Source organism: Natrix helvetica (assembly GCF_964273705.1).
Source record: "Natrix helvetica genome assembly, chromosome: 5".
NCBI lineage: Eukaryota > Metazoa > Chordata > Lepidosauria > Squamata > Natricidae > Natrix > Natrix helvetica.
In genome coordinates, this window is record NC_138551.1 from 107,128,407 (window position 1) to 107,141,132 (window position 12,726).

Consider the following 12,726-nt stretch of genomic DNA (forward strand, 5'->3'; position numbering starts at 1 on the left):
TGCGGAAGGAAGCATGAAGTGCTCCAAAATCTCCTGGTAGACGGCTGCATTGACCCTGGACTTAATGAAGCACAGTGGACCAACACCAGCAGATGACATGGCTCCCCAAATCAACCCAGACTATGGAAACTTCACACTGGACTTCAAGCATCTTGCAGTGTGTGCCTTTCCATTCTTCCTCCATACTCTGGGTCCTTGGTTTCCAAATGAGATGCAAAAGTTGCTCTCATCAGAAAAGACTTTGGACTACTGTGCTTCATCAAGTCCATGGTCAACACAGCCGTCTACCAGGCAATATGATCTCTTAAAATTCTCCATGAGAATTAGGCATACAGTAGAAACATAGAAATTGAACATAGAAATTGGGTGAATGATTTCTTTAAAATTCTCCCAATTTTATCAAGGAAAGCCTCCCCCTCTTAGCAGGAGGAGCAGCGCTACTGTTGAAGAAGGCCTGTTGGCAGAGTGCCCTCCGAGTAGTCCTTCACATGGGATTGACTAGAAGCCTGAGGAGCAAAGGGGGCTGCAGGGTCCTGAGGAAGAGACTACATAGTGACGTGCAGTGCAGGCATTTCCTAAGTGCAACCCCCCCGCCCCTCCCAGTTCCCGGTTGTGAGAATTTCACCAACAGGATTTTCTCCTTTGAATATTTTAAGCAAATTGCTTTCATTAAAAAGACTGAGAACTGGCAGGAAAAATTCAGAAAGATTGGGGCTATAAAATTAGCAGTGACTACATACCAGTCTGCCTTTGTAATAAGCCCTGGAGGAAATGATACACCTGAAAATGATGGGAAACTGCTTTCTTCTCAAAGAGAGTTTTTATCTAATTAAAAATGTGTATTTAAAAAAATCCAGCAGTTACTGACTAACTCCTAGATTAAAAAAAATGTTCAAGCTAATAGCCAATATGTCATTTATCCAAATATAATGAGGGTCTTTTATATCCTGGATAAAGATACATCTGTATGTTGCAAGCTGAGCTTCACCACCAATTGTCACTAAAAACAGCTTCTAGAAATGTGTCTTGCAGACAACTGTGAACATTTCCAGCTCATCAGTTTTGTTTTGTTGACCTTGATTAAACAATGTTGAGTAATCATATCTAATTGTACAACTTTATTCAAAATAATTGAAAGATATAAATTTTAATTTTATTTTGGTGCAAATCTTAAGGATTGAATGGTATATTGTTCCTCTGTTACATCTGTGATTATTTTCTTGAAAAAAAAACAGGTCTGATCACAGCTGGGCCTCTGCCGGAGACTCTAGAGAGTGTCTGCTTGACAGACTATGATGGCATAATTAGATATCCAAATAGCATGACAAATACCGGGAGAGAAACTACCAGGAGAGTGGTTCATTAAAGGTGGATACAGCAAGCACCTTCTCAGGATGATGGATTCTGGTATATCTGTAGATATTGTCTATTAGTGTAGCCTGGTGATCTTATCCCTACATTTTCTTCTTTTCAAGTCTCTGGCTAAACCCAGGATGCACCTATATCTCCTCAGAAAGAACAGAGGTGGTTGGGGCCAAGTTGCAAAGATTGTGCTTATGAGAATCACCAAGCAGTATCTTCATTTTTGGTGGCAGCGTAATATTGCTTTACTAAAACTTTAATGCCAAAATTTTCTACGGTAGCTATGAAGTTAGCTTAGCAAATGATCACCTCTTTTGCGAAATAATTTATATCTCTATTAAAAAAAACATTCTGAAGACAGAAGCATAGGATTTGTGAGACATGGAAATGATCAAGGTGATTACTGGAAATGAGTATGGGTTTGTTAAAATCAAACCATGCAGACATAAAAAAAGAAACTGTAACACAACCTACCAAAACATAACTGTAAAAGACTAGAAATAAAAATTAAAATAAGAAAGAAAATGGTAAGATTGTCTGACCTTGATGAATATAAATCACCGGGACCTGATGGATTACATCCCAGAGTTTTGAAGGAGCTGACAGATATTATCTCAGAAGCATTGTATCAAATCTTTAAAATATATTGGAGAGCCGGGGAACTACCAGAGGATTGGAAAAGAGCGGATGTGGTTCCCATTTTCAAAAAAGAAAAAGCAACAAACCTGGGAAACTACAGACCAATCAGATCATCTTAAACCAATCTTATTTCATTCTTTGACAAAGTGACTAAATTAGTAGACCAGCGAAATGCTGTGAGCATAGTATATTTAGACTTCAGCAAGCTGTTTGACAAAGTAGACCACAACCTACTTTGTGGTAAGTGAGAAAAATGTGAGATAGACAGCATTACAACTAGATGGCTTTGTAACTGGCTGACAAACCGTACTCAACGAGTAGTCCTTAACAGTACTACATCTACAGGGAGGGAAGTAAATAGTGAGGTACCACCACAAGGTTCCATCTTAGGCCCAGTAGTCTTCAATGTCTTCAGAAATAACTTAGATGAGGGAATAGAAGTGTAATTCATCAAATTTGCAGATGACACTAAGCTGATAGGAATAGCCAACACCCCAGAAGATAAGCTCAGGATCCAAAAAGATGAACAATGAGCCCTATCCAACAAAATGAAATTTAATGCGGAGAAAAGCAAGGTTTTACACCTGGGCAGGAAAAACCAAAGGTACAAGTAAGATTAGGCAAAACCTGGCTCAAAAATAGTAACTGTGAAAGGGACCTTGGAGTCGTAGTGGATGATCACTTAAACATGAGTCAACAGTGTGCGGCAGGAGCCAAAAAAGCTAATACGATCCTAAATTGCATAAATAGAGGCATAGAATCAAAATCATGTGAAGTATTAGTACCGCTTTATAAATCCTTAATACGGCCACATTTGGAATATTGAATTTAGTTTTGGTCACCACATTACAAACAAGACATTGAGACTTTGGAAAAAGTTCAAAGTAGAGCAATAAAGATGATTAAAAGTATGGAGACGAAAACATATGAAGAACAATTGCAGGATTTGGGTTTGGATAGTCTAGAGAAAAGAAGGACTAGAAGTGACTAGATAGTAGTATTCCAGTATTTGAGAGGCTGCCACAAAGAGGAGGAAGTCAATTTATTTTCCAAAGGCAAGACAAGAAACAATGGATAGAAACTAATCAAGGAGAGAAGCAACCTGGAATTAAGGAGAAACTTCATAACAGTGAAGACAATTAACCAGTGGAACAGCTTGCCTTTAGAAGTTGTGGGTGCTTCATCACTGGAGGTTTTAAGAAGAGACGGGACAGTCACTTGTTTGAAATGGTATAGGGTCTCCTGCTTGAGAAGGGGGCTGTAGAAGACCTTCAATGTCCCTTCCAGCTCTATTCTGATTGAAACCTTATTGTCGTCTTTGATAAAGTGACAAATTAGTGGATCAGGGAAATGCTGTGGATATAGTATACTTTGTTTTCAGTAAGGCATTTGTCAAAGTAGACCTCAGCCTACTTCTTGGTAAAATTAGAATAATGTGGAATAGACAGTACCACCGCCAGATGGATTCACAGTTGGCAGACCAACTGGACTCAGGATGTTGCTACAATGGAGCTACGTCTACATGGAGAAAATATTCAGTGGAGTACCTCAAGGTTCTGTCTTGGGCCTGCTGCTTTTCAACATCTTCATAAATGATCTAGACAAGGGGATAGAAAGGAAACTCATCAGATTTGCAGACAATACCAAGCTGGGGGGAATTGCCAACACTTGCAAGGTAGACACAAGATTCAGAAGGATCTTGACAGAGTTGAGCATTAGGCCCTATTCAACAGGATTCAGTTCAATGGTGAGAAAAATAAGGTGCTGCATTTAGGCAGGAAAAACCAAATACATAGGTACCTGACTCAACTGTGAGAAGGATTTAAGTGTCATGGTAGATCACCATTTAAGTATCAGCCAGCAGCTGCCAAAAAGCCAACACAGTTTTAGGCCAATCGACCGTATAATAAGCATCAAGGTCATGGAAAGTAACAGTACCGGCTTATACTGCACTAGTGGCACCACACTTGGAATACTGTGTCCAGTTCTGACTATTGCATCCAGTTCTGGTCACCATGATTCAAAAAAGAGGTTGAGGCCCTAGAAAGCGTTCAAAGAAGAGCAATGATGATAAGGGCCTAGAGACTAAATCATACAATGAACGGCTAAGGCAACTAGATATGCTTATCCTAATAAAGAGAAGGCTAGGGTGAGGCATGATAGCAGTCTTCCAATACTTAAAGGGCTGTCACAGGAAAGAGGAGATCAATTTATTCTCCATAGCACCTGAGGGCAGGAGAAAAAGCAATAGGTGGAAGTTCGTCAGAGGGAGACCCAAGCTGGAAATAAGGAATTTCCTGACAGTGGAACAGCTTGTTTCTGGGAGCTATGGGTGCTCAATCGCTGGAGGTTTTCAAAAAAAAAAAAAAAAAGGACAACCATTTGTCCAGATGAATGGACGAGTGGGGTGGACTAGAAGACCTCCTAACTCCCTTCCAACCATATGATTCTATAACTTAAGGTTTATTGGTGAAATGTACCACATAAGGAACTGATCAAAATAGCAATTCAAATAACATATAGAATATAATTGTGGGATTTCAGCCATGTTTGAGCCATCAGATTCTACAAAGCATTAAACTACATTCTTATTTTATGGGTTTTTTCCCCATAAAATCTTTACAAAAATTAACTCTCCCTGCACCTGGTAATAAGCAAACCCAGCTTCGGAAGAGCAAATTGTCACTGATCAAGAAAACCATAGCATCTAAATGGCCAACTATGAATAAAATGATAATTTGGTTGGCCTTCATTGGGTTGATTTGTTAGAATTGTAGAACTAGTAGAATCCCAAGTGAGCGCAGGGCCTCCGGTGTCTCTTGCAGTGAACTGATCTCTGCTGTGAAGTGTAACATTCATTCTGCAGGCATTGACAGCTTAATCAAATTCTTCTACTAAAGGATTCTTCATTTTGGTGGGAAGGTAAAATATTTCCATCTATTCACAAAGAAAGGGGAGACATTTTTTCCCCCTGCTTTTAGTGATGAGAGTGAAATTTCATAGACTTTTTATTAGCTGAATAAAATGAATACAAGGCTGGCTGGCATGCTAAGGCTTTATGATGACTGTGTTCCTTATGGTTGTGTAATAATGTACTGTGAAATATGCTGGTGCAATTAAAAAGCTGCCAGACCACACTGAGAAGCTAAGTGCTGGTCTCAGGAATAATCCTGAGTTCAAACAATTCTCCAGTGTGTACCTCAGAAGCATTCTTACAAAATATGATGGTGGGTAGATACTTGGAACTATGTCCACCAGAAAGGGGAAAAAACAAGCTGAAGTTGTGTTCTATGTCACTGAATCCTTCCTTTTCCACCGTTGGTAAAGGACTAATTGGGTTCAGCCAGCTCTGCATCCAGCTAATAGTAGCAAAATTCAGCCCACATTTTGCCATCTTCTGTTTTGGGGTGCTGTATAAATTCTGTTATTTATTTATTTATTTATTTATTTATTTATTTATTTATTTATTTATTTATTTATTATTAGCATTTATATACCGCCCCCTCTCCCGAAAGGGACTCGGGGCGGTGTACAGTCCGTACCAAAGTACAACAGATTAAAACGTAGAAATAACTATATAAATACATGTATAAGAGGAGGGTAAAATATGCCAAACTGTACAGCTGTCTTAGTTGTCTTACTGAACCCACATCCCATGGTAAACTAAACTGGTTGTTTTTATATTTTAAAAAAATCAAGTTGCTTTGAATGTTAGTTCTTCTTTAGAAAAGAGCCAAAGAAGATTATTATTTTTTATATCTGATTACTACTGTGAGATACAGTAGGTGCAAAAATGGAAAGACTCTGAAATACCCATAATGGAGGAAAGGTTGGTAAAGATGACAGAAATAGAGCAGAAGTGGCAAAATTGAATTGTTTGATTAAAGATCATCAACTACATTTATCAATGACTGGAAACCCAATATGGACTTTGTTGCTGAAAAAATGAAAAAAAAAAGACTTTTCTTTTTTCACATTTTATTCTTTTTATTATCTTTATTTTCTTTCATGGTTTTTACTTTATTAAAAACATCTTCAATAAAAATATTTTAAAAAAGAAAAGTACACACAGGCTTTTGCCAAGTTATGAATTATTCTATAAATGTTCAAAGAATAGTAATTGCTAGTTTTGCCGGATATTGATGTGAAGCTGACTCTGCTTCTCTTTTCCCTTTATCTTTGGAGATAGCAGCATTTGTCTTCACAATCTTCTGGCAGTTAAACCCATCCACCGTATCTTCTCAAAGATCATGGAATGGGTCTTTTGAGAGAACATATCCACAACTTTTCAACACCCTTGGAGATAATTGATTAGGTCCTAGACATTTAGATAGGATGGTCAGTGTTAATGTGGTGTTGATAAAAGGCTGTTAGAGGAATAAAAAGATAGCCTAGACCTGCTGGGAAGTTTGACTTAATTGTGTTTCAGTTCCAAGCTGACTAACATTTACAAATGTTTGTATGCATTAGCTCATTGGCTGGGGAGAGTATTCTGCTGAATTCTTATAGTACTGCAGAACTCTCCCAATCCTGAAGGAGCTCAGAATACTGTAGTTTATATAAAATTAGCCAGTCCTGGCTTTTATATAGCTAAGCTGGCAGGTCACGTGAAAATCTGGACTTCTTAGGATTCCTTAGAACCCTTCGGGAAGTCTAGTCATCTGAATACAAAGATTGCTGCTAGGCATCATACTTCATGGGGTTATTTCACTTGATTTTTGATTGTTGATGCCATCCCAACACTTCTGTAAAAACACTGGGCCATCTGGCAAGGCCTTGATGTGTTGGCGTCTCAAAAGCCTGGCAGTCTGATGATGAGTTTGTGTGTGCGCGTGCGTGCGCGCACACTTAACATGTGTATGCTTGCTTGTGCTTGCATTCTTGGAACAAAACATTTCTATGAAGAGTTGTCCTTGACGTAGTCACTTGATGTTGGTTCTTGATTTGACCGAACTAGTCCTACAGCTTTGCACATCTGCTTGCTTTTGAATAGCAGATGTGTGTCTGATGAGCATAGAATTCTGAGGTATTTTGATTTGTAGGAAAAATCTTTGTAAGGCGAACTTAAAAGCTGAAAGAAACTGTGAGGTGATGAAGTTTATTAGACAGTTTGTTTCATCTGTTTTCTGTGATAGGCTTGAGTATCTAACAATTTGATCTTTCTTATACAGATTTACTTCATTTCCGATTTTAATTATTTTGTGAATCCATTTTCAATGCTGCAAAGTAGAAAAGCAATGTAAAATATTTTAATTGAAATTAACCATAAATAACTACTACCACAGAAACTCCTTGACTTACAGGCACTTATTCAGGGACTGTTCAAAATTACCATGGGCTGAATGAAGGAATTTATGATCCCTACTTGAACTTTCAAATGTTGTAGCACCCCAGCAGTTACACAATCAATATTTGGGCACTTGAAAGCGTGCCCACCCTTACAACCAGTGGAGTATTGCATCTTGCCCTACAATGGGTCAAGGGGTATTAACTGACTAGGTCCACTAGCATGTGGGTCTTCTCACCTGCTCCACCACTCCTGAGAAGCCTGGGCTTTCTCCCTCTCCCACCACACCTGGGTCAATTTCCCTTTACCTGCAGCTGCTGACAGGCCTGCCCAGGCAATGCAAGGGACATGAAAGTAGCAAAGGCAATCTTCCTCACGGCTAGAGAGGCAACATTTATCAAGGCCAGAAAAAACCTCTCTAGCCTTGAAGAAGATAGCCTTTGCTGGCTTTCTGTCCAGCAAAGTTCTTTTTCTGGCCAGCCTTAAGAGTGATGCAGCAAGGAGGACGACCAGGCATCTTGGGAGTGGTAGGTCAAGGAGAAGGCGCCTACAGTAGTCAGCATAGCCAGCCGAGGCTTCCTGACCCACAGCAGGTTTCTGTATGCTGGTGGGGGCCAGGCCTCCCAAGACCTCCCCCACCTCCTTAAACATTAAGTTGCTTAATACCTCAATGGGGAGAAATGAAATTGTGATTGTTGAGTGAGGCATTCACATGGGCATCTCTCTTAATGACCAAAATTCCAGGGTCAGTTGTCATAAGTTGAGGATGACCTGTATAAATAAAACAAAAGATTGTTTACTGGTTAGATTTTAATTTTGTGAAAGAGAAATTCTTAAATGTGAGCAGTTATGAGATTCCTGGCTTCATTTATTTGCTATAGAAAGTTTCTTAGCTTGGCAGATTTTATAGCAAGAAACATTAAATGGTGATCAGATTAGTTCTTTCCTCTAATGAAGACTGAAATCAGTTTTACCAATAAAACCATACTCGGTCTATAAATACATATTTAAAGCAGTTGTGGTATCTTGAAGGAATGAAAATTAACATTTCCCACACACAATAGCCTCGAAGCAAATTTTCCTCTAATTTTTTTAGAAGTCTGTTAAAAAGTATTGTGTTACAGTTAGCCATTAGAATGGAGATAGCTGAATAAGTAAAATGGGGTATTTCTCTTAAACAGGATTGGTCTCTGCTTTTCAAACTTGATTTGACTCTCTACTTTGAGGGCACAGGACATCTGTTTCTGATTAGATTTTCTTAATTTTGTATACTTTGGCATCTTTGGGAATTGAGGCATAAAGTATGATCTTATTTTCTTTTACTGTTTCTATTGCTGCACTTCCTTTTCTTTCTAGTATTTTCCAACAACTTGAACTTATTAAATAGTTTTTGTATTTACACTTTAAAGATTTTATACTAGTATTTAACCCAAAGGTACTTTTTCTGGTTTTTTCTTTGAAGACATTTCGCTTCTTGGATGAGAAGCGAAACTTCTTCAAAGAAAAATCAGAAAGTCCAGTTGCCTCTTGAAAAAGCATTTTTAGGACAACCATGACCTGGATGACTGAGAATCTCCATAGACACTATTAGTACAGTATTTAACTTATTCACCTAAGCCCAGATGAATTAATTTTATGATTTATGAATTTGAAAACCTAAGAGTAAAATCTCATTTAACAGACCTTTACTGGAGAAAAGATTCTGTTATTCCATGGAGGACAGTAAGTTTAAGCAATATCATTGTGGCATCACAAATATTACATATTGTATCATTTGTATGATTATATCATTCCCAAAATAAATGCATTGGTGCACATTCTGTTATCAAACAAATAACACTAAAGAGGTTTTCTTATATCATCATGATGATATTCTAGAGTTCCTCATTTCCTTTTGTTTGAGTTTATGGTGGTAACTATTTTGGAATTTTTATAAATCTTAATAGAATGAATGTAAAGCAACTCTGATGACAAAATAACACTATATCAGTGTGAAAAATCTGTTAATTATCTGAAATAAGAAATGGTTAATTACAGTAGTTCTTGATGCTTCAGATCCTTCAACCGTTCAAAAGTTAGGCTGTGCCCCACCCACAATGTGCCAACGTTCCAGTTCCAACTGGCCGACATTTTGGCAGTATCCTGAAGTCACATGACTGTGATTTACAACATTTTTGCCAAAAACTGTCGTTTACTTCTGGTTTTTGGAACAAACACCTAAACAACTAGTTCTCTTAACCACTGCAGAAAGGTGTTTTAAAAGTAGATCAGTCATATGTTTCGATGGTTACAATTTACACCCATAATGGGCAAGCTCCATTATGGTCTTAAGGTGAGGACTAGCTATATACATGTTTCCTTGTTCATTAAGGGATCTTCTAAAGAGCATTTTTACACCAGAAGCTAAGAATGGAATTGCTCTGAGTACACCTTTACTGGCACGTCACGGGCATGATTTCCCAATCCACCTCACATATGCTAGTAGCCAGCTCAAAATGAAACACAGAAAAGTCCAGGAAGAATTGAACGTACTCAGAGGACATCAGGGGAGACGTGAAATAGAAAGTCCTGAAATTAGGGGTGGCAGGTTGGAATGCTGAGCATTCTTTATAAGTCCCACTTATCTCTGTTGATAATATCAGAAGCAATGTGTGTGATTTTAATAGGACACCCTAGGCCTTTCACTGCAGCACTGTTGCTCTTTCTAGAGCTCCTAAATTTATCTGAGGTGTTTTTTTTTATTGCAGGTGGCGAATTCGGAATAACAGCCATGTGACTGGAAGGCTCATCAGTTGGTGGCACTACTTCGTTTTCTGGAGAGCCTATCCTTTCCTTGCAAGTGCATGTAGCCTCCTTGGTTCCTAGGACTCTTCTCGGCCAGCAGAGAAACAAAAGGGAGGAAGTGCTCAAGGGAGCAATGGGAATTGAAGGCCATGGTCACTTGAGATAAATGGCAGATCACTGGGGATCTAGTCTTGCAGCTGCTCACTTCGGCCTGTTTCCTCTCTGCAGCCTACATTTGTTTTCTTTGAGCTGCCACTGGCTCTTCTGGTGGTGGCGCTGGAGACATCAAGGCAGCTTGATAGGTGCCAAACGTGAGGCAAGGTTAAGCCGCCCACCTCATCATGATTCAGCTGTGGAAAGTGGTGAGGCATGTGCGACAGTTGGAGCTCCACAGACTGATCCTGCTGCTCATTGCCTTCAGCCTGGTCTCCATGTGCTTCCTGGCTTACTATGTCACTAACAGTCCCAAAATCAAGGAACCTCCCCCTCTTCCCTTCAGCGATTGCAGTAACCAACACAGGATCCTCATCCAGCCCCAGGCAAGCTGGAGGCTTACAAAATCAGTTGACAATTCACACACAGACCCTGTGGTGCTAGTTTTTGTGGAAAGCATTTATTCCCAATTGGGTCAAGAGATTGTGGCCATCTTAGAATCTAGTCGGTTTAAATACAGGACAGAGATTGCTCCTGGAAAAGGAGACATGCCCACTCTAATGGACAAGGACCATGGTCGCTACGCTCTGATTATCTATGAGAATATCCTTAAATATGTGAACCTGGATACCTGGAACAGGGATCTTTTGGACAAATACTGTGTAGAATATGGAGTAGGAATCATCGGTTTCTTCAAGGCAAACGAGAACAGCTTACTTAGTGCTCAGCTCAAAGGCTTTCCTCTCTTCCTACATTCCAATTTGGGATTGCGTGATTATCACATCAATCCCAGTGCCCCACTTCTGTATGTTACCCAGGCTAACGAAGTGGAGCAGGGCCCTCTGCCTGGGGACGACTGGACAGTGTTCCAGTCAAATCATACAACCTATGAACCCGTATTGATGGCCAGCACCAAATCATCTGAGTCAATCCCTCACCTGACTACGCACAGAGCTCTGCATGCCACAGTGGTGCAGGATCTTGGTCTTCATGATGGTATCCAGAGGGTTCTTTTTGGTAATAATCTCAATTTCTGGCTGCACAAGCTCATCTTTGTTGATGCTATTGCTTACCTGACTGGCAAGCGTCTCTGTCTGACCCTTGACCGCTACATCCTTGTGGACATTGATGATATCTTTGTGGGCAAAGAAGGGACACGCATGAAGGTGTCTGATGTAGAGGTAATGTGGAACAGAGTGGATGGGAACATAAGGTGAACAACTGTCATAACTCCAAGTATTTTTACTAATAAATTCAAAAGGATAGAGATTCTTACTGTTTCTGTTAAACATATGAGAATTGCAAAGCTTTTTTTTTTTTTTTTTTTGCTAAAATACTAATTCTTTGTGAAATAGCTTTTTCCTTCTCTAAATTCCGAGATCATCAATTTGGGGGGAAATGAAAGATCAAGTGTCTTTTGTTTTAAAACTGTCACCCCTAATCTGATGTTGAAGAAGAGATCACGAGATTTGCTATCACAACAGTCTGCATTTATCTTTTGTACCAATGATGTGTGTGGGTTTGCTAAATTCTGTCTTTGTTGCATTACAAATTCAAACTTAACAATCCTCCGGAGGAAAGTTGAACTAGGCAGACAGCAGACATTTTTAACAATGGCTAATTCAGCATGCATTTGGTAAGAGATGGCAGTGTGGATGACATTTATTGCCCATTTTCCAAACTCTAGAGAAGCCATAGGTTTAGGCGTCTTTTTGAGTACAGTAAGGATAAAATCATAATAAATTTGCTAGGTGAATGAGCCTACTGGATTTTTCTACTTAATCAATATATGGCATCGGGTTTAAAGAAAGTTATCTAAATCTCAGTAGAATATGAGGTTAAAGATTTCACAGTAGTTTGAAAAAATTATTCCTCTGATAGATTGCATGATCTATTTTATAAATGTTTACATAGCAGCATATTTTGAAGTTCATTTAAAGTGAGAAGTTCAAGCCCTTTTAAATATTGCTTGTAGTGCACTTTTAAGAGTTTGTTTCGTAATCACATCTCATAAGAGGTGAGCCTGTTTCAATGACTGCTTTTAAAATAGTAGTAATTGTAATGCAGCTTCCCATAAAAATGGGTTTCTGTTGAAAAAGATAGGAATAGAATAATCTGACTATCTTTTCCTGGTGAATAATACAAGAGCCCATAAACAGGATAGTCAGGTCAATCCGGCTAGTTGTGTGTGTGTGTTTGGCTTGGTTTTAAACCCTTGCTAAAGTTACAGAAGTGCCAGCTTTGCTTTATCCCTCTGATCAGGAGAAGCAATTAAATGAAAGAAGTGTAAAGTAGTTAGGAGATGGTGCACTCAGTGGAGCAGGGTTTCTTTTTAATAGTGACATTGCACTGTGTTTTGGAGAAGAAGAGTGGCTTTATGCCGTTTTCTCTTTCCCAAAAGTTCTGTACAGTAGGAAGAGCAGGACTTCATCTTTCTTATAAAACTGCGGTGCATGCTTGTCAAGCCGAGAAAGTCCATGCATAAAGCCTAACCACTAAAG

General features: G+C 39.1%; 1 protein-coding gene across 2 annotated transcripts in view; it reads left to right on the forward strand.

The window, feature by feature from the left end:
• Positions 1-12,726, forward strand: part of NDST2 (N-deacetylase and N-sulfotransferase 2) — a 77,805-nt gene that overhangs the window by 37,258 nt on the left and 27,821 nt on the right. For both annotated transcript variants that reach the window (XM_081955241.1, XM_081955242.1), the window contains exon 2: positions 10,036-11,406. In XM_081955241.1, the coding sequence (XP_081811367.1) occupies positions 10,414-11,406 (993 nt within the window). In that variant the 5' untranslated portion in view covers positions 10,036-10,413. The remainder of the gene's footprint in view (positions 1-10,035; positions 11,407-12,726) is intronic.